This window comes from Babylonia areolata, chromosome 29 (assembly GCF_041734735.1).
Source record: "Babylonia areolata isolate BAREFJ2019XMU chromosome 29, ASM4173473v1, whole genome shotgun sequence".
Lineage (NCBI taxonomy): Eukaryota > Metazoa > Mollusca > Gastropoda > Neogastropoda > Buccinidae > Babylonia > Babylonia areolata.
In genome coordinates, this window is record NC_134904.1 from 23313708 (window position 1) to 23337064 (window position 23357).

Consider the following 23357-nt stretch of genomic DNA (forward strand, 5'->3'; position numbering starts at 1 on the left):
GCGAACTGCCTCCAGTTCCAGAACATTGATGTGGCATAGGCGCTCCTCCGGGGACCAAGTCCCTGCTGCATAGAGTGAGTCCATGTGGGCTCCCCAGCCCAGGGAGGAGGCGTCTGTGAAGAGTGCCACCTGAAGAGTAGGTGGGGCTAAGGGCACCCCCTGTGTCCGAAGGGGGGTGATTAACCACTCTGATGTCACCTCGAGGAACCACTCGCCCAGACATATCTGGGTATCCCATGGCTGAGTGCTCTGGGACCGGCGTAACCTCAGTGCCCTCTGGAGAGGGCGCTTGAGAACCCTGTCCAGGGGAATGAGAGGTGCCGTGGACTCCATCATGCCCAAGAGGGAAGAAAGTGTCTGCGCTGTATCTTGGGAGGAGTGGCGCCAGTGGCTGAGGAGGCCTGCCAGACGGTCCCAGTGATCTGGCGCCAGAGAGACTATCATAGACCGCGTGTCGAATCTCATCCCTAAGAAGTCGAAGGACTGACGTGGGGACAGATCGCATATCTGCTGGTCCATGAGGAAGCCCAGTTGGGAGCAAAGGTCTAGAAGTCTGGCCGTATGACTCAGGCACAGGGCCTGCGACTGGGCCAGGATAAGCAAGTTGTCCAGGTACACACGGAGACAAATGGATTCCGAGCGGACAATGGACACCAATTCCCGCACCACCTTGGTAGACAGGAAAGGGGCAAGGGACAGACCAAATGGGAGGGCCGGGAACAGGAACCCCTTGTCCCTCCACACAAACCTCAGGTACCGACGGGATGCCAAATGGATGAGTATATGAAAATAAGCATCTTCCAGATCGACAGAGGTAGGCCAATCACCTTGTTGGATGGTCTCCCGAATCTGTGCCTGTGTGTCCATCTTGAATTTGATTTTGGGGAGGAATTTGTTGAGGGGGGACAAGTCCAAAACTGGTCTCCACCCTCCCGAGACCTTTGGAATCACCAACAACCAGCCGTAAAAACCGGGGCCCGGGTCCGAGAGTTGAGATATAGCCCCATGAGGAGTGGGTGCGATATCTCTTTTTCTAGGACGCTCTCCTGCTCCGTCGAGCTGGGCACCTAAGGAGGAGGAGTGGATCTTAGAGGGGGGAGGTCCTCCACCCAAGACAGCATGTACCCAGACTCTAGCACCGACATAATCCCGTCGTTGAGTCCCAGAGCACACCACTGATGTGCATGCCGGGACAAGTTCCCTACTTGGAGGGGCTGAACGACTGGCGGTGATGAATCGGGGCCCAGTCATTGGGGGTGCTGCCTTCTGGCCTTGGGCATGGCCGGTCGGCTTGGACGGACCTAAGGTGGTTTATTCCTCTGCCACTGATTCAGCACACGCTGCCTTGACAGGCGGCGTGGTATATGGAGGGGCCCTGGTGGCCGGTCTCTTCAATGGCATAGAACCCTGGAGCCCATGAGAGGTGTGGGCCAAATATGAGGCCACCTCCCTGTTTGTCTCTGCCCTGTGGCTGACAAAATGGGGCGGGAACTGGCCGAAGAGGGAGTGCTGCTGTGCTGGGATGGACCGCAGGGCAGCCCTCTCCTCCACAGGAATGTTAGAGAGGCTGAAAATGGCATCACGCCGCGCTAGCACAGTATTGAAGTGAAGGCTGGTAGCTGTGTCTGCAGCTGCCGTGAGACCAGATGCTACCCTATTGCCAAAAGCGTGTAACCTCTGGTCGGTGAAGAGGCCCGGCGGGACAGAGGAAGGAGACCCCTTGTCCTGAGTAACCGGACACTGTTCCCACAGCTCATTGGCCCTGTGAAGGAACGTGTCGAAGGTGTACGCCGTGGAAACCTCGAGGGGGCAGTGGCGGGCCAATTTGTCCCACTCTGCTAACGTTTTAAAGGACAGGTTAGCTGAAGTGGGGAAGGTGGTGCACTGTGAGACCAACATCCTGTCCTGTGCGGAGGGCTCTGCTCCGCTGTAGGCAGGGTGGTCCTGTGTGTACCAGGACCACACCCCTCCCTTGGAGTAATCTTTAAGAAACTTTCCCGGGGAAAAGACGCCCGGGGCAGAGAGGGACTCCCTGCCTGGAGGAGGGATGGAAGCAGCACCCCTGACAGTGCGGGCTGACTTATTAAGCCATACCTGCACAATTTCTGGCACTCTGAGTTGCCTTGTGGTTCTGGAGTTAGAGTCACATGGCGTAAGGAGGGTCAAGGGTAACAAAGTAGCCTGAGGGACTGATTCAGCATACGTGACCCTATTGGGGAGGGTCAGTTCGAGCTCGGCAAAGTCCGAGTTTGGTTCAGGCTGGTCCCTAGGGAGGCACGGGCTCAATCTGTCCCCCCCTGGGATGTGGGCGAAGAGTGCTCATCTGCTTGTTCGTCCTCATCCGAAGACATGGGCTCCCACTCTTGTTCGCAGTCCATCCCCTGCTGGGTGCCATCCCAAGTGGATGTACCCACTGGGGCGTCCTGTAAGCTGTGGTCAGCCCAGCGGGATGAGCTGGGACGATCCCGAGCCGGGACCATGGCCGCCACTGTTATGTCCTTGACACCTGAAGCGGGTGGGGAGCGTGTGGACCGTAGGTCCAACCATGCTTGGGATGGTGGGTGCCACACCTTTTCAGAGAGGGCGTCCCTGGATGCAAGAGTGACCCACGAGTGCTGTGTGGGGACAAACACCCACTCATCTCACTGTAGGACCGAGGGCTGGGCAGGTGGGGACTGCCGGCTCCACCGGGCTGAGTAGGGCCCCTGGGCAGCCGTCGGTCCTGACAAGGAGGCCGTTGTGACCGTGGAGGTCGCCTGTGGGTTGACAGAGGCCCGATTTGTGGACAGAGTGGCAATACTGGTCGAGGAGCTCGACCTGACCGACAAGAAGTCGATCCCACTTGTCGGGGCTGTGTGTGTCACCCTGTGAGATGTGCTGGGTTGGGTCCGGTGGGGAGCGGACAAGGGGCTGGCCCTTTGTGCTCCCGGACACCCAGTGTGCACCCTAGGTGCGCCCCAGTACAGGTAGAATGGGGGTAACTACCCGTGGGCACCAGCCATACTGTGACCCGAACCCCAAGGGTCACTGGTGCGTTGACCTCCATGAAGGGAACAACCTGGCCAAGTCGGAGGGAGGTCAGGTCCGACTTGGGTGTCAGTCCCGCCCGAAGACGAGCGGGCTGACTGCCCGGAACCGCCTGACACGCACGGGCCTCCCCCAGCAGGGGAGACCGGCCGGATAGCGGGAAGACCTGCAGAGCAGGTTGCCACGCGCCCCGAATCCCCTCCCGTGGGGAGACTGGGGTGGCTTGGCCCGGGGTGGGCAAAGTAGAGATCCCCCCCCGGAACCAAATTTTTCTCCCCCCCCAAAAGGAGGTGGGGGAGGGGGGTCGACAGAGGAGGGAGGAGGGGGAACAACAATGGGGCACGTGAGGGCCGTCTCCGAGTGGGGACCCGGGTAATGGCCGGGCGCGGCCTCCCCTTGGGAGTCCGCGCCTAGCTGCGAGTCCCCACAGCACGGAGATGACTTGCCATTCACCCTTCTCCCTGCCTCGCGCTGGGACACCTCGGGAGGCGACGCTCGTACCACTTTCCCCCCGGTCCCCTTCATGACCGTTTTACTGGTACGAAAGTCGCCTCCGCGATGAGCATCTAACGACGCATCGCCGCGGTCCGTATCGGGAGGAATCATGAGCTCCGGGCCTGGGAGAGTCTCTTACCGAGTCTCAATCCCAGCATCATGATCCCCTGCCTTCGTGGTATGGCACACGAGGCATGGAACCCGCGCTTAGGCACCCAGCGAAAATCCGACCCCCAACAGAGAAAGGAAAGACAGGATCGACTTAGAGGCAGAAAAAATCGAACGAATCGAGGGTGCCGAGTCGAATCGAGTACACAGAATGTAAGCATACAATAAACACAAGCCGCATGCAACAAAATAAGGCCAAAAGGATACGCTGAACAGCCGAAAAAAGCTTAAGACGAGACAGAGCGTAAACCTGACAAGATGGCGTGGAGAGCCTTGGCCAAAGGAATGATTAAGCGCTTATAGTTTTTAGAGGCGTTTGATTGGCTGAGAGCGGGTGGGCCCGTCTTTTCACTGTTAGCCGCGCGAAATTTGGCCAAGCAGAGCAAACCAATAGGCCTAGTTTGCATCAGTTTGACATGGTACAGTATATGACACCAAAAATAATAATAATATAAGTTTATTTATTTAACGCCTAATCAAATGATTTTGCTCATCATTTCAATTTTACTTCCTAATGTATAAAGTATAATTTTGTAACTGTAAACCTTTGTTATATCAAAAATGTTTATTCTTCCCCCCCAAAACGCAGTATGACTGCCTACATGGTGGGGATAAAAAAATAAAAAATAAAAAAAACAGTCATGCGAATACTCGTAAAAGCCTACTTGTGATTTTAAGTGAACATGGGAGTCTCAGCCCATAATGAATAAGAAGGAAAAAAAAGAAAAATGTTGAAAAAAAAGAGTCCATACTAGGTTATTGGTTATTTTTAATCAATAGCTTAGTTTACCATTATGAATGATTGCACTCTCTTCCGCACGTTCCAATATTCCGTTGCTCGCACAGTGTAGACATGCATGCACACACATACCTCATCCTCTACACACACGCGCGCGCGCGCGTGCTTGCACACACACACACGCATGTGCAGAGAGCTTCTCCTGACACATGTGTACACTTACACCCTCGCGCACGAACACACACACACAAACACACAGACACACACATACACACACACACAGAGGCTGCCACTGATTGGCTGCAAGAGGGGTCGGAAAAGATCTCTGATGCCAAGAACATGGCGTCTAGGTGTTGCTCAGTCTATTGTATTTGGAAACTGTGTGTGGGGGGATTGGGGGTGGGGGATATGGGCGTATGTGTGTGTGCTTGTACAAGTGCGTGTGTGTGTGGGGGGGGAGTGGGAGGGAGGTGTGTGTGTGTGTGTGTGTGTGTGTGTGTGCCGTGGAAGCTGCGATATGTAGCCTAGTAAATAAGGCTTTTCTTTTTTTTTCATTTCTCATTCCTCGACTGCTGGGGTCGTTGGGAGGACATGAGGAAGATGTCACAGCTCGCCACGCCGTTCTGTTGGCAGCTGTCGTGAGGATATCTGGCATCGTCATTTTGGTCCATTCCTTGACGTTGTCGGACCAGCACTTCCTCTGCCGCCCCCGTCTGCGCCCTCCCTCTACAGTCCCTTGCAGGATGGTTTTGGAGAGGGTGTTACGTCGTATGACGTGACCAAACCATGCCATCTTCCGTCGTTTGACAGTCACCAGCAGTCATTGGTCTTGTGCTCCTTGTAAGAGATGTGTGGTGGTGGTGGTGTGTCCATCGAGATCGATGATGACCATCATTGTCATCCAGCTGGGGGATGGGGGGAGGGTGGTGGTGGGGTTGGGGGGAGGATGCTCATGAATCTATCTGTGAATGCGCAGATGGCTGAACAGTCCAATCTGCGCACGAAATGTTCACTGACAGTTGGGGCAGACAAAGACAGGCATATCATTGCCAGGGAGCTTGTTTGTCCATGACTTTCTGGCCTGCCTCTTCTGAACAGCTGCAGCAGTCCTGTTGGCCTCGCACAACTTGGCACCTTTGTGCACAGCAGCACGCCATTTGTCACAGTCCACTGCAGATTCCTCCCAGGAGTCAGGGTTGATATCAAACGCTTTCAGAGAGACTTTCAGAGTATCTCTGAAGCGCTTCTTCTGACCTCCGTGTGATCTCTTCCCTTGTTGCAGCTCGCCATAGAAGAGCCTTTTGGGAAGCCGATGGTCTGGCATGCGCGCCACATGTCCAGCCCAGTGAAGCTGGGACTGCATCAGGATGGTGAAGATGCTGGGAAGGGTGGCTTTTGCGTGCACCTCTGTGTCTAGGGTCCTGTCTTGCCACTTGATGTTCAGTAGCTTCCTGAGGCATGTTGTGTGGAAGTGGTTCAGCTTCTTGGCATGTTGTTGGTACACTGTCCAAGTTTCACAGGCGTACAGTAGTGTGGGGAGAACTACTGCTCTGTAGACCTTTAGCTTGGTCTCAAGACTAATGCCTCTTCTGTTACAGACATTTGCACTGAGTCTACCAAAAGTTGCGCTTGCTCTTGCAATCCTGACGTTCACTTCATCGTCGATGGTCGCATTTCGTGACAGTGTGCTGCCAAGGTATGTGAACCGCTCCACCGCACTGAGTCTCTGACCATTGACTGTGATGTTGGGCTCAACGTAGGGTTTCCCTGGGGCTGGCTGATGGAGAACTTCAGTTTTCCTCGTGCTGATGGTAAGGCCGAAGTTCCTGCTGGCAGTGGCAAACTTGTCGACACTGAGTTGCATGTCAGCTTCAGATCCAGCGTTGAGGGCACAATCATCAGCAAACAAAAAGTCTCTGATGATGTCTGTCATGACCTTCATTTTTGCTTGGAGCCTTCTGAGGTTAAACAGCTTGCCATCTGTTTGGTACTTTAGGCCGATTCCAACATCGCCATCTCTGAAGGCATCAGTAAGCATTGCAGAGAACATGAGGCTGAACAGCGTTGGAGCCAGGACGCAGCCTTGCTTGACACCATTTGTGACAGGAAAAGGAGCAGATGTTTCGCCATTGTCCTGGACTCGAGCCTGCATGCCTTCATGGAACTGGCTGACCAAGGAAATAAATTTCCGAGGGCATCCGTATTTGGCCATGATCTTCCACAGTCCCTCTCTACTCACGGTGTCGAAGGCCTTAGTGAGGTCGACATAGGTGGAGAACAGATCAGCATTTTGCTCCTGACATTTCTCTTGCAGCTGCCTTGCAGCAAACACCATGTCGGTGGTTCCGCGCTCTTTCCGGAATCCACATTGGCTCTCAGGCAAATGACCTTGGTCAAGGTGTGCTGTGAGGCGGTTCAGTAGGATCCTGGCAAGTACCTTGCCTGCGATGGAGAGCAAGGAAATGCCCCAATGGTTATCACAGGCTTGCCAGTTCCCCTTTCGCTTGTACAAGTGAATGATAGATGCATCTTTGAAATCCTGGGGGATCGTCTCTTCTTTCCACATGAGTGAGTACAGCTGATGGAGCTTCTCAGTCAGCACAGTGCCTCCATCCTTGTAGACCTCTGCTGGTATGGAGTCTGAGCCAGGTGATTTGCCAATGGATAGCAGACGGATTGCTTTCTGGGTCTCAAGAAGTGTTGGTGGATCGTCCAGTGCTTCGTTGAGAGGTGTGTAGTAGTCTCCTCAAGCACTTGGTTTCGAATGCTTGGATTCTTCTTTCTGTTTCTGCCACCAGTGTCCATGTCTCACATCCATATAAGAGGTACTTGAAGCTGGTCACTTCTTCCAAGGGCTCACCATTCATAGTTATGTTAGCACTGATAAGGCTTAGATTAATTTAAAACAAAATGCATTTCATAGAACACACACACACACACACACACACACGCATGCATGCACACACACACACACACACACATATAGATGTCCCTCCCTTACAGACACACACACACACTCACACACAGACACAGACACACACACACACACACGCTGTCAATAAATATCAAGTGCACCAAAAACAAAATTACATAAGCATTAAGATATTTCTTATTTTCTAACAGAGAATTCTGTTCGGACATACTAACATGCCTCCTATACAAGAGTAACAGAGCACTGTACCCTCACAAACACATGCACGCATGTACGCACGCACGCACACACACACCCACATGCCCATTAAAAATAACCAGATAGAAAAAATGCCATCACATCTAAGACCAAAACTACATAAAATACACAATGCATTAAAACAGGACTATAAAAATACTAGTACAAAGATACTTGTTAACAGGCATACCCTGGTTTAACCGTTTAATGGATTTGACCAAATGCAATGATGCCTCCTTGAGCTACTGATACTGAAACTGATACTACACTCTCTTCCTCACTTCATATTTTACTTGTATTAAACTTCTCCTATCCATCAAAGTTGTGCACAGTAGCTCAGCTAATCACTGACTCCTCTTCTGTTGGTGATGCATTTGGCCTATGACAACTGCACAATTTTGCCGACTGCTCAGTGCACTACACATATAGGGTTCTACAATACTGGTGAAAAGAGAGGACTCCAACGTTATTGCTCAGGGTAATGTGACCATTTCCATGGTCCAAAACAAGACTTGAACACTGCAAAATTAACAGATGAACCCCAGTGTTCTTACAAATCGCTATCATGCATGCTCCAACAGGTATACACGATTATGTTCGATGACTGCTTATTGCTTATGTATAAATTTGTGTGTGTTTATACAACACTTTATCTCACAAGCACGTACACACACACACACACACACACACAATGGAACATTATGCTGATGGCTGATATTAATTACAGATTCTTCCAACTTTTGAAGCTGCAAGTATAAATTTAACTAATACAGATGTGGATAACATGCAGTGGCTATCTTTTCCTCATTAGTCATTTCTACACTTCAAAGTAGGTCATTGTTTGGTTGGCTGATTTTGGTTTTAAAACAACCTTGAACCTTGCCCATTCCCCCTGTGGGGATGCTGGGGGGGGGGGGTGTCTTTCAGTATAAATAGCATCCCCACCTTCTCAAAACTCTGTGCTAGAATTCTGCCTTTGCAGTCCATTTCCCTTTCTTTTTTCAAGCAAGCCTGGACACTTTTTAAAAACTCTTTTCCACAGTCTATAAATAATGATGTACTTTCTGTGCTATTTTGCTCTGGTGATTAGGTAGTGAAATTGTAAATACTGGGATGGGCATTAGCTGTCCATTCTGCAGTGTTGTTTCTCTATATTTAACCTTTTTATGTTGGTCTTTTTTTTCTTTTTCTTTTTTTTTTCTTTTTTTTTTGTTGTTGTTGGGCTTTGAAGTATTGGGGTTTTTTTGTTTGTTTGCTGTTTGTTTGTTTGTTTTTTAATTTTTTATGATTTTTTGTAATCTGGGGATGATAAATTAAGCAGAATGGCTGACGTCCTCAGCAAGGTCTAATCTTATTTGCCCTAAGGAGCGAAGTGGTTAAGATATGTCATGAACTGTGTTTTGTAGATCTATCTTAAAGGGTTTTTTGTAGGGGTGTTGGGGGGGGGGGGGAGGTTTGTGTTTAACACATAGTGTGTATTTGGACAGTCCCTATATGGCCCTGTGCGGTTGGCTGGACTATAGCATAAGCAAAAACAATTATAATAATAACAACCTTGTCCCTTAAAACTGATAAATATAGCAAACAGCCTTGAACCCTTACCCTTTTGCTTAAATTTCATACAAATGCAGCAGTTTCAATGAGATGCCATATCATCCAAACTGGCTGATCTGATAAAGCAGGAGTTATTTTTGTGTGTGCAAATATCTGACCTTGATATAAACCCCAAAAGCTATTCAGGCCTTTATAATATATATATATCATTAGAGAGAGAGAGATTGTGTGTGTGTGTGTGTGTGTGTGTGTGTGTGTGTGTGTGTGTGTGTGTGTGTTATAGAACTGCTTGGGAAAGAATGCATGTGATATGATTGTTTTCAGAGAGTGCAAGTGCCCACATGTGTGTGTGTGTGTGTGTGTGTGTGTGTGTGTGTTCATGCTGTTTTTATCTTTGTGATCTTTTAAAGATGCACCTGATTTTAGAAAAAATATATGTTATTATTTTACTTTAGAACTGGTACTAACAGGAATAATAACAATGTCTTTAAAATGTACTGATGTAGATGTTAACAACTGCAAGAATTATCACTATCAATCATTGTTACCATTATGATCATTATCAAAACAACAAATGAACAATAGTACATTTCATCAACAACATAAGAATATCAATAATGATATTTCTTCTCAATTATGAAGTATACCTGTATAAACAATAATTAGATGTGTTAATTAATTATCATTGAACACTTAAATCCAGTAATCACACACACACACACACACACACACACCACACACACACACACACACACACACACAGACACACACACACACACTGATGACCTTTCTGTTAGATGAAAATTTCCATCCGTGACAGCAGGAACAAGGTTGAATGGGTGGACTCTGGTATATTCCTTAGACAAATGTTCCCCTGAATTCAAATAAAAAATCAATGTACACCTCTCTCTCTCTCCCTCTCTCTCTCTCACAAGCACACACACAGTACACAGAGGTACACACGTACATTGAAAATCATATATCAAATTCAATGTGTAAGAAACAGTTTTACAAAAATGGGGGGAAATAAATCCTTGCCTGTGTGAGCAGTTTTAAATATGGTACTTTTTAAAAATTCGAACTGGCTCTTTTTTTTAAACCTATTGGGGTAAAAGTGTGCAGGCGCTCACACACACACACACACACACACACACACACATAGCACACAATATGACCATGACACTTTGATCATCTTGGAATCTGTCAGTGTGTCACAGCATGGGTCGGGAGGGGGTGTTTGCCCACGCTTTCTTGCAATGCCACGTTTTCTCTCACTTTGAGAGAAAACATTGGGGGTGGCTACATGCTTTCTGGGTTTCTCTCACTTTACAATAATGTGGTATTGTGAGAATGTGTGGCCTTTCCCCCTACTCATACACACACACACACACACACACACACACACAGAGCACATTTTTGTTGGTATTGTAATTTTCTTATTTGTACACACACACAGACACACAAACATATGCACACACTAGATGAAATCAGAAATTAAGTTCTGCTAAATATATTGTGAGATGTACAGCAGTGGATGATTTTGAGGAATTAAATATTAGGTCTGATATTGATTTTCCAAAAAATGCACAAAATAATTCAAATCTACAAACCATTCGCACATATGTGTCAGATATTTTAAATTCTTCAGACATTGATTTGCATGATATGGCACCTCGTGTTCTGGTGCCACCTGTCCCTCCCTGGGAGTTAACAAAAGCAAACGTCAACATATGTGCTTCTGACACAACAAAAGGAGAATCTCCACATATAATAGCAGCATCTGTCAGAATTGAATTAGAAGAAAATTTTGATTATCATTTAAAAGTTTACACTGATGGCTCGGTCCTGGATGATAGCAGTGCAGGATCTGCTTTTGTCATTCCTGACCTAAAAACAGAAAAATCATATTATTTAGGTAAGGGACATTCAATTTTTACAGCTGAATTGGTGGCCATCCTTATGGCTTTAAATCATCTTGTGATATACCAATCATAATAAGTAATATCCTATTTTGTGTTGATTCTCAATCTGTCTTAAAAGGTTTGCTCCTTTTTGAGAATAATCAAAGAGAAGATTTATTTTTTGAAATTAGGTATTTATTGCACTCCCTATTTGTGAAGGGTACAAATGTTGATTTTTGTTGGATACCATCCCACACTGGATTCCGTTATAACGACCAAGCAGATAGGGCAGCAAAAAGGGGAGCAAAAAATCATATAGATAGTATAAAAGTATATTGCCCATTGTCATACAAGGAAATAAGCAATATACTAGAAAGAGACTTTTATAGGTGCTTGAATTCAAGTCTAAAACCTCATCAGTTGACTCTCTCAGACTTTGGTCCGATTCGCAGACCAATTCTGAGCTTAGCTCTCAGACTATTATCAAATTCATTACGGACCAAGTATTGTTCTAATGTCAAGTGTATATGCTTTAATAACCTGACAATTGAGCATATAATTTTTCACTGTAGCTTGATGAAGCCTTTTGTACACGAAAGTGTGTCTTCACAAGTGACTGAGAACGTTGATGTTTTTGACTTTTTGCATTCATTATCAGTTGTTTCGCTTGTCAGTTTAACGACTTCTCTTTTACGAAGTCCTTTAAGTAATTTCCTGTAACTGTATTTAGAGGGTTTTTTTTGTTTGTTTGTTTGTTTTGTTTTTCTTTCAAATTTCACCCACATTTTTACCCTCATTTGCCCAGTTTCCCCAAACCCTCCATTCATCCACATCTCCCACCCCTTCTAACAGATAATACTCAGATGTATTCATAAATACTTTTACAAAATGTCTTCAATCACCGATATGTGTGACGGGACATTAAACAAAAATTCCTTCCTTCCTACACATATGCACACATACACAAACACATGCACAAAATCTGTGACATGACCATCAACATCTTTACAGACGTCAGCTTCATTCTATCATCATGGTCGTTGTTCCTGACAACTCCCTGTCGTCTGCCTATCTCTTGTCATTTTTCTCAGGATCAGGATCAGGATCAGGATTTGGGGCGTTGTTATATACAACTTAGCCATTTTTGGCTTTTTATGCCCCTTCAGATTTTACTCCTTTTTATTGTTGGTCAGGTCTTTGACTAGCTAAGTCATTTTATCCATCAAAATCGTATTTCGTTTTTGTCAAAAACTCATGTTTATCTATGAGGTTCTTAGAAGTATTTATACTAGGTGCACATTTAATATTGTTTGTTAATTTGTTCCAGTAATTTGTTACTCTGTTACTAAATGTAAATTTTCTGAAATTTGTTCTGGAATATTGTTTAAATATTTTGTCTGTACTGATTCTTGTAGTGTCTACCTTTGGAGTACAAAAAAAGCATGCTTTGTGTACGTCAAACCCATTACAAATTTTGTAGTCTGTATGAAGTCCCCTCTCACTCTTCTTGCTTTAAGTGATGGTAGTTGTAAGTACTTTAATTTTTCTTGATATGAATCTTTTATGCTATAGATCAGCTTTGTTGCTCTTCTTTGAACCTGTTCTATGGCTTGTGACTGCTTTATTTGCATTGGGTACCATACAGTGTTTCCATATTCTTGGATAGGCCTAACTATTGTTTTATATAACCATAAGAAAGTAGTAGGCCTCCTTCGGTCATGGCTGACCATGGATAGAGTATATCTGACTTAATGTCTAACTGGGCTGTCTGCTTGGACCAAGCAGCGTCGCCTGTGACTGTAGAGACTGATACAAGAAAGACAGTCTCTGTTGCAGCGGTCACATGTGTAAACTGATGCTGGTCTGTTGGCTGCCATCCCTTTTCTGCAAACTCACTTTTCTGCTGCAGCAGCAGACAGTTTGTCCTCACCAATCCGTAACTGATTCTTGAGAGTGTTGAGAAAGTGTAAGAAAGTAACCTTATCTATAAATGTAAATGTTGTTGTTTTTTTTATTCCAGTCATTCTGTTCACTTTATTTATACCATTTGTTACATGTTTGTCAAATGATAAATTTTTGTCAAATGTGACACCTAAGTCTTTTTCCTCATCACATTTTGATACTTTCATTTCTTTGTCTCTGATTTTCATTATGTACTCTTTCTCTGGGTTTGATTTTCCAATATGAAGTACTTTACATGTTTGAACATTAAAATGTAGATTCCATGTGCCTGACCATTTTACTAATGTTTCAATATCTTTTTGTAAATCCTGACAGAATTTTGGAGAGGTGTATAATTTTGTGTCATGTGCAAAAATTTTATATGTACTCAGTAGTTCGTAACGGAGATGATTTATGAATAAAGTAAATAGTATAGGTCCTAACACACTACCTTGTGGTATGCCACTTATAACATTCTCATAAAGTGGCATCTCATTTCTAACATATGTTGGGAGAGCTGGCTTAGGCTGGTGTGGAACCTGCTTTGCAAATGTGGGTGTATGGATTTGTCTGAACGCAGTGACGCCACCTTGAATAAACGGGAGGTGTCGATACTCCGTGTCGATACTGGGGGAGTATCGGGCTGACCCCAACTAAACTTTGTGTTGGGAAAACACAATAAACTCCGGGTAATGTCCCACTTTAGCATCCTAAATTCCTGGAGCTATCTGCACATAATAAAGTAACATCCAATTTTTTAATAATATGCTAATTTTGGGACCCATTTTCACCGCGCCTGGCAGGGGAACGACCGCATTTTCTCGCTGTCCCATGTTTAGTTTTATCGAAAAATGAGAGAATCGCATTACGATAAAAATCAGGGTTGCGAGAAAATGTGGGCAAACGAAGGGGTTGTTGTGAGCTCACCTTTTCTCAAAGCAACAAGTTTGTCTTCGTAAGGTATTTTGTTCAGACGTAGAAACATGTATAGTGCCCGGCACGGCTGCGACATCAAGTCATAATAGTAGAATAGCGCCATGTTGAAATGAACTTTGTACTTACTTTTTCACCGAGCTCAATATATTCATCTCAGTGTTACAAATCTGCCGGTCAAGGCTACATTCAGGTCAAAGTCCGATGGTATGTCTGACGGGAATGGCAGCACGGACTTACATGAAGGGCTGTGGTATTAAGACTAGAGGTAGTTTACTTAGTCAGATATTAAACGTTTTACGTAACAGAAGCCAGTATGCAAATATTTCAGAGGAAAGATCATACACATCAAATGTAACCAGTGGAGTTCCTCAGGGAAGTGTTTTGGGGCCGACATTATTCTTTTTTTTTCAGATTAATTATATTGTGCCAGATGTGTTAGATTGTTTTGTTTAAAAAAAATGCTGATGAAACAACGGCTTACTGTGGAATGAATAATAAAGAAATGCAAAGTCTGTTCCAAGAGAGTATTAATAAACTAGTTAAATGCATGGGTAGCAGCGGAGATTAGAAGCAAGGCTGGTACATGCGACTGGACAGTCTCCGCAGGATGCAACCGGCGGCGACTTGCGTGCAACTAACTAGGCAACACACACGAGAAACCACGCTGCAAGCGTCTGCCAAGCCAGACAGAAAAATCCTTGACACGCTTGCGTCATCAATTTCCTGTTGGAAACCGGCTGAGACGAGCGGCAAGCTGTGGCACCGGCGGCGACCGCAGTTTTGTTGCAAGGCCCTCAAAAAATTATCGGTCTTGGAGTGGAAATAAAATTAATGAGCCTTGCGACCAAACATGCAACCAAAAATCGGGAAAATCCGTTGGTTTCTGAGACCGGCAGCGACGGGCCACAACCGGGGGCAACCAGTCTCCACCAGTCTCCCCCAGGATGGAACACCACTGATGCACGTCCCAGCTCTCAGTCTCCCACACAGCGATCGAGTCTGTGTGAGCAGGAAAACACGCCGGGAGCAAACTAGGCTTAAACTGAATTGTCACATAATTTTTATCAGTGAAACTGCCGTGGACTCGGTGCCATTAAATACCTCATTTGGAGTGACACTGAGTCAGCAAAGATCCGGCTTAGCTGGAAGAAACATATTGAAAACAACTGCTCCAACAGTTAAAAGTCTGCCGAGCTGCCGGCGGCTCCCAGACCATCAGGGAAATGGTACATACGTCTCAGTTTGTCCGCCCACGGCACTGAGTACTTCACTGAGTTTTCAGCATCAGTCCGGCTGGGATCCACATCAACCGCAGCAGGATATTGACTGTCGAGTCTGGCCGGAATCAGTACAACTGACGTCGTGCAGCAAGATTCGCACCGAGGCGCTACACTCGGAAACACGTCAAGCCGGCGTCTCCGACTCAAGTTGATTAACGGGCAACTCAAGTGGCCCACCGGCTCTCAAACAGCGACGTCAAACACTATACAAATTGCAGCATGACAAGGTAAACATGCCCTCCCTGAAGCAGAAACTCATCCCACCACCGGCGATGCGACAACGACGAGCCCACTGACCCAGAACAGCTGTCCCAGATCTTCTGTAGAAGGATTCCTCCCAAGAAAAATTCGGGACTGGAACGCTCTGCCCCCAGCCTGATACTGAGCTGTGGAGGCCAATACCATTGGCACTTTTGTATCAAAGGTGCCGCGGGGTCGCATTGGCTGCTAAATGATAACAACTGACTGACTTTCTTTTTCTTTTCTCTCTCCTGTACCACCACCAAAGAAAGACTGAAGAGGATTTAGGAAATATTTTCAATTCTTTGTGTACTGAGGGATCATGGATCAAAGTAGCAGTAAATGACGGGCTGGAGCTGTGCCGGTCGGGGTTTATCCCTGGGGAGCGCTTCGCTAACCGGTGTGGTCCAGCCTAGATCCTGCGAAATAAAGGTTCCCCCCTTGCCCCCCCCCCCTTTTTATATATATATATATATATTTTTTTTTTAATAGAGTTAGCCGGTGCCTTTTCCTGCAGATCCCCCACACAGTGACAGAGTTATCAAAATGTGATTGTGGTCACTATACAGAACTAGGAAGGAAGGAAGAGACGTGGAAAATGAAAAACTGATGTAAAGTTGGTATACTTTACGTTGGTAAAGATAACCCAAAATACACATATAAAACGTTAGTAAGACCAATACTGGAAAATGCTAATGAGTTATGGTCCCCCTACCTTAGAAAACATATTGACTTGATTAAAAATGTACAGAGAAGATTTACCATGCAAATTATAGGGATAGGTAACCAGTTTGAAACTCCCAAGCCTGGAATATCGCGCTCGCATGTTAAGGGGTGATATGACTGAGACATAAAATTCTATATCGACACAATGATAAGAGCACAACACAAAATCGTTTCACTCTAAAGGACAGTAATCATACCAGGGAACACCTACTAAAACTAACGAAGACATTCGCTTGGGCGCTCGCGCATACCGTGACACGCACACTTGTGTACACATAACACACACTGCTTGTAAAATGGTGTCAGTAAAGAATGAATATAATGTATCTATATCTGCGGTGTTTATGAACTCTAGCAAGCATACCTTCGAATTTCTCCCAGTTAGCATCTTTATATTTGTATCTTCGAACTTTGTCTTTTTGAAATACTGTAGGTCTTTGAGTTACATTAAAAGTCATGATGATCGGTAACTGATCACTTCCCATTGTATCTTTATATGTCGTCCATTTACATTCTGGATACAACGTAGGAGATATGAAAGACAGATCTATAGCAGATGCCCTGTGAGTGACAATATCAGGGATTCTGGTAACGCTGCCATCATTTAAAAGGCTCTGCCGACATATCAATTCCAAAATACAATTCACTTAAATCAAGCAAGCATTCAGGAAATATTTGGACACCAGCCTGTGAAGCAGCAGTAGATAATAAAAAATCTAAATTTATAACTTATCTGAACACTGACAAATCACCAGAGAATGTTATTGAAAAGAAGAAGGCAAATCATCATAGCAACATGGTCATTGCACAGGCAAAAGGACAATATTGGTCTTCCTTCTGTAATAGGGAGATTTCTTATCATAAAGATACTAAAAAGGTATGGAAAAAATTTAATGAAATGAAAGAAGGTATAAATTTGCCATCTTCTCCTATTCAGATAAAAGACAAAGATTTTCCGTCCAATGTAGAGAAGGCAGAAACATTTGTAGAAATGTTCTCGGAGTCTATGCGATTGGAAGGTCTCTCACTTAAAAACAGAAAAAACAGAACCGAAGAGGAGGGAAAAAGTGATTACACAGATCCAAGTCCTGATAACAGTCAGTACGTCAATGCTCCACTCACACTCAACGAGGTTAAAGAAGCATTAGTATCCCTCCCTAAAAAGAAAACATCTGTAGGACTTGATGCAGTCTCAAAATTTAATGAGATGCTGAGACATTTACCAGAAAATTTTGTTGTTTTATTGTTTGAGATTTTTCAAAAGTGCTGGATTGATGGTTTAATGCCAGCACAGTGGAAACAGTCTATTGTGATACCAGTTCATAAACAAGGAAAATGCAAAACAGATAAGAGCAGCTGCAGGCCAATTGCACTAACATCACATACTGGTAAACTAACGGAAAGAATGATTTTGAGAAGGCTGATGTACTATTGTCATGAAAATAAGATTATCCCAGTTAACCAAGCGGGCTTTCAGAGAGGTAGATCTGCAATTGATAATTTGGTAAAACTTACAACACATGTAAAACAACAATTCGCTAGAAGGAAAAACGTTCTTGCAACTTTTTTTGATGTGAAGAAAGCCTATGATCAAGTTTGACATGCAAAGTTACTCTTTAAACTGAAATCTGTTGGCTTTTCAGGACATCTCTATGATTATATCAAAGATTTCCTGAGTGAAAGAAGTATACAGGTACTGGTCGGGAATACGTACTCAAATCCTAAAACTCTTCACATGGGATTACCCCAAGGTTCTGTTATTGCCTCTGTTTTATTTAATATCTTGTTGAACGACTTACCCAAACACTTACCAAATGATGTGATCCTAGTGCAATACGCAGATGATATATGTATGTGGATGAATGTAACTATGAAACGGAATACATCCAAAAGGGCTTTAAACTATATCAAGAAAATATACCAAAGAGAAATAGATAGATTAAACAGATATATTGCTGATAATGGTCTTACATTATCATCAGAAAAAAACACGCGTTATGCTTTTTTTGGTACAAACACAGAAGAGTTACCAACATTTAAGATTGAAAATGAGACAATTCAGTATAAAGATACTGTTAAGTTTTTAGGATTGATACTTACTTCAAAACTAACTTGGAATAGCCATATTGAATATATATTAACAAAAGCAAGAAAATATTTAAACTTACTCAAAATTGTGAGTAAACAATACTGGGGACAAGATACAACGATTTTGAAACATTTATCATCATCACTTATTCGATCCAAACTATCCTATGGACAAGAAGTCTTTTTCAATGCTCCAAAATATTTGCTAAAGAAACTTCAAAGCATAGACTGTAAAGCATATAGACTTGCCCTTGGTGTACCTTTCCATGCATCGACCCTCGGAACATATAAAGAAATAGGAGTACTACCTTTAGATGAATACCGAAACCTCGCATGGGCTAAATACGTACTGAGAAGCTCAACAACTGAAAATTATACATCAGACGAAGTAAAAATTACATCCGAAAACAACTCCCCCAAAAGAGCTAAAAACATCTTATTTAACACCCACTGGCACGTTTGTGTCAAACCTGTTCGAAAAATTTGAAATTAATTCAGATGACGTAAACACACAGAAGACCGTAAGTCCATACCACATCTGGGAGATGAATAAAGCACATTTTTATGTTAATCATACTGACATTAAAAAGAATGAAAATCCGAATATCATGGCAACGGAAGTCCGAGTACACCTTCAAAATAGATACTGTGAACATTTACAGATCTACACAGATGGCTCACTATTAGACAATGGTCAAGCAGGTTCAGCTTTCGTTATACCAGAACTGAAAACGGAAAGATCATACTATATTGGTAAAAATCGTCCAATATTCACTGCTGAACTTATTGCTGTTCTTATGGCTCTAAATCATGTTCTTGATCTTCGAATTTGCCTTCTACAAGTCTTGTTTTCGTTGTTTCCAAATCTGTATTATGTGCTTTAAATTAAACTCATCAAATTGTAAGAACAAATCTAAAATCATACTAGAAATCTGCCACTTTTTACATCTTTTAAGGTTGAAAGGAACACATGTTACTTTTTTCTGGGTTCCTTCACATCTTGGTATTCTCTACAATGAATGGGCCGACAGGGCTGCAAGAAAAGGTGCAAAAAACGAACAGGGAACCATAGAACGTTATGTGCCTCTGTCTGTACAAGAGGGTTATCGAATACTAGAAAAAACATCGTGGAACAAAGTCAGAGAATTATACCCGGAAAACGGCAAAGCTTTAAACCATAGTGTAATTAATGTTCAACAACCGGGAACTATCAATCAGTCAAATACATACAGTAATTCAATAAGATTAAGGCAGATTCATACATTATCAAACAGGATAAAACTGAACGCTTTTATAACAAAGTTCAGCAAAGATGTCAGATGCATATGTGGAGCACATATTTCTAGCAACCATGTAATATTCGAATGTCAGAATCTAAAATGTTTTTTGCCAGACTTCACCAAAAGTTCTTTTGAATGTGTTATTAACAATTTCAATATATTTGTTATTGCAGAAGGTTTGCTGCATAGTCCTATAGGACATTTGTTATTGATGTTATAGTTGTTTGATGTTGGCGTTTATAACGTTTCCATTTTTCCTAGCGTTGTTTCTCCCTATTCACCCTCCACACATACACACACTTTTACCCCTCCCCCTCTCACAGCCCATACCCCCACGTTTTGTTGTTGTTTTTTCCGTCTAATATCACTTCAAGTGGAAAGACGTTAAACTGAATACAACACACACACTGCACGCACACACTGATGGAGTCTCCTGTCGGACCGACGGATGAGTGGGCAGGCAGGCTTATCTGTCGGTGTGTGTCCTCATATGGGAGAAGAGGCCGATTCTGGATGCGCAGCACTTCCCACAGGTGTTGCAAGGGAAAACGTCTCCAGAAGTTGAGGCCTGCTTTATTCGCTCACGCTTCTCCTTAATGGCCAGCGTTCTCTTGTTTTCAAACGTCTTTATGCTACTAGAGCACAGCATCCTCCAGCGAGAGCGGTCAGGGGCATCAGTTTCCCAAGAAGCGATGTCTATGTTACAGGCTTTAAGGTTTGTCTTCAAGGTGTCCTTGAAGCGCTTGCAGGGTCTTCCAATTTCGCGGTGGCCTTCCTTCAGCTGGCCATACAGTAGCATCTTCGGGATCCTGCTGTCTGTCATGCGAACAACGTGTCCTGTCCAGCGTAGCTGGCTCTGGATCAGCAGGCTTTCGATGCTGGGCAGGCCGCTCCTCTCTAAGACCAGGAGGTTGGAGACCCTGTCTTGCCACTTTATGCCGAGGATCTTTTGTAGGCACCTCTGGTGAAACTGCTCAAGTTGTTGAATGTGACGGCGATATGTCGTCCATGTTTCACAGCAGTACAACAAGGTGGTCAGCACAACAGCTCTGTAGGTTTTCATCTTGTGCTGAGCCTGATGCCTTTGTTGTTCCACAGCCTGTTGTTGAGTCTGCCAAAGGCGGAGCTGGCCTTGGCGATGCGCAGCGTCACTTCTGCATCAAGGGCTCCGTTGCTGCATAGGGTGCTGCCCAAGTAGCAAAACTTGTCGACTGACTTGATCTCTGTGTCATCAATCTTGATTGCAGGTGGGGGGAGGCACTGGCGTTCTGTGAGCTAGCTGCTTGGTACATGGACTCAGTCTTGCTGAAGCTGATGATGAGTCCAAAGTGCCTGCAGGAGGTTGAGAACCTGTCCATAATGAACTGCATATCCTCATGGGTGTGTGCTGCAAGCGCTCAGTCATCAGCGAAGAGGAACTCTCTCAGCAGTGCCTCAAATACCCTGGACCTGGCGTGGAGTCGCTGCAAGTTGAAAAGTTTGCCATCTGTGCGAAACTGAATGTAGATGCTCCAGTCACAGTCTTGGAAGGCGTCAATCAGCATGGCAGAGAAGAGAATGGAGAACAGTGTGGGTGCCAGGACGCAGCCCTGCTTCACTCCATTTACAACAGGGAATGGATCTGACATGTGAGTATTTTCCTGTACTCTCGCCTGCATGCCATCGTGGAATGACGCAATCAGCTGGATTAGGTTCTCTGGGCAGCCGAACTTTAGGAGGATCTTCCACAGACCACGGCGATTCACCGTGTCAAAGGCCTTAGTCAGGTCTACAAAGACCATATGGAGCTCCTTGTTCTGCTCACGGCACTTCTCTTGCATCTGGCGTACGGCAAACACCATGTCACATGTTCCCCTGCCTGAGCGGAAGCCGCACTGTGCTTCAGGGATGACTGTGTTGGAGACATGGTCAACCAGTCTGTTCAGTATGATGCGGGCGAAGATTTTGCCGGCAATGCAGAGGAAAGAGATTCCACAGTGGTTATCGCAGGATGTTTTGTCAACCTTCCGTTTGTAGACGTGGACAATTGAAGCATCCTTGAAATCCTGGGGGGCCTCCACTCTCTCCCAGATAGACTGGAACAGGGCGGTCAGCTTGTCTGTCAGCACCTCGCCTCCATACTTGTAGATGTCAGTCTGCATTCCATCCGCTCCTGGTGCTTTTCCTGACGTTGTCAGCTTCAGGGCCTTCAGGGTCTCGGCCTTGGTGGGAGGGGCAGCTAGCAAGTCATTGACTGGTAGCTGTGGGAGGGCTGCAATTACCTCGTCGGATACGGACGAGCCCCTGTTGAGGAGGGTGTTCAAGTGCTCTGCCCAGCAGGCAAGGATGTCTTTCTTGTCTGTCAGGAGGTTGGCCTGGCCCAAGACTCGGACAGAGGTTGAGTCTGTGACTCTCGGCCCACACACAGCTCGGAGACCATCATGGAAGGTCTTCATGTCGTGAGCATCAGCAGCAGACTGAAGCTCTTCGGACTTTCTCTCCCACCAGGTGTTCTTCATCTCACGCAGCCTCTTCTGTACGAGTTGCTTGGTTTGCAAGAACTGGTCCGTCTCCCTCTGGCAGTCTTTATCGGAAATGTGATCCTGATGCCGTATATGCAATGTGTTCAGGAGCTTGGAGATTCCAGAGTCGTTCTCGTCAAACCAATCTTTGTGGCTCTGTACAAAGCCAAGTGTGTCAGGTGCTGTTGTGTACACAGCATCTGTAAAGGTGCTCCAAACCTCTTCTACATCAGTCGATGCAGGAATTTCTTGGAGAGCTGCTTGGATTTGCTGTTGCAGCACGTCCTTGGTGATAGGGAGGCGGTGGATGTTCAGCTTCCTAGGGGGTTTCTGCCTGGCTGGTTGGAGCTTGCGTGCAAGTCTGGTGTTCATCTTGCTGTGTACCAGGTGATGGTCCGACCAAAAGACTGCTCCTCTCATGCAGCGTGTAATGGAAACATCAACTGTGTTCCTCTGCCGGACAATCACATAGTCCAGCATGTGCCACTGCTTGGAGCGGGGGTGCATCCATTTGTTCTTGTACTTGTCCGCTTGTTGGAAGAGGATGTTGGTGATGGTCATTCCATGCTGCGCGCAGAGCGAGAGCAAAAGCAGTCCGTTGGAGCTGAACTTGCCAGTGCCGTGCTGTCCTAGGCCATGAGGAGAAGTCCATGCTGACGCGGGCATTGAAATCCCCAAGGATGATCAGCCTGTCCTTTCTGTCTACCGCTGAAATGGTGCGGCTGAGCTCCTCGTAGAAAGCTTCTTTGATGTCATCAGGGTTCATCATCGTCGGGGCATAGCAGCTGATGACTGTGGCGAAGCAGTCCTTGGACAGCTTCAGACGCAGGGTCATCAGCCTATCGTTTATCCCACGTGGAAGGCTGTCAAGCTGTCGTGCAAGTTTGGTTTGTATGGCAAAGCCCACGCCTGAGGTTTTTGGCCGGGGTGCCATCTGGCTTCCCAGTGCAGTAGAAGGTGAAGCCCCCTCCAACTTCCTCCAGGTAGGTTTCACTGGCAAACCTGGGTTCGCTCAGGGTTGCTATGTCCACCTGGTAGCGATCTAGCAATGAGCGCTGTGCGCCTTTCTGGTCTGTCGGCTGTCCAAAAGGGTGCGAACATTCCAGGCACCCAGAGTCAGGGCATGACTCTTGGTTCTTTTCTTCTGTTGTTTTCGACCGCTAGTGTTGGATGTCCAAGTAGGTGCGGTTCCCTACTAGATACTAAGTGAGGCAGACTTTGTTTAGGGATCCCTTTATCTCCCCTTCCCCATGTGGGGAGAGCAGTGCTGTCCCTAAAAAGGTCTGCTCGACGCTGTGGGAGGATACGGGCG

The 23357-nt window shown here is 45.5% G+C and overlaps 1 protein-coding gene across 1 annotated transcript in view; it reads right to left on the minus strand.

Moving 5' to 3' along the window:
- Window positions 1-14043, minus strand: part of LOC143275085 (glutathione S-transferase theta-1-like) — a 32199-nt gene extending 18156 nt beyond the window's left edge. Inside the window, exons 1-2 of the mRNA XM_076579153.1 lie at window positions 13922-14043; window positions 9939-10026 (exon numbers count right to left, since the gene is read on the minus strand). Coding sequence (XP_076435268.1) covers window positions 9939-10026; window positions 13922-14033 — 200 coding nt within the window. The 5' untranslated portion in view covers window positions 14034-14043. The remainder of the gene's footprint in view (window positions 1-9938; window positions 10027-13921) is intronic.
- Window positions 14044-23357: the final 9314 nt, after the last annotated feature.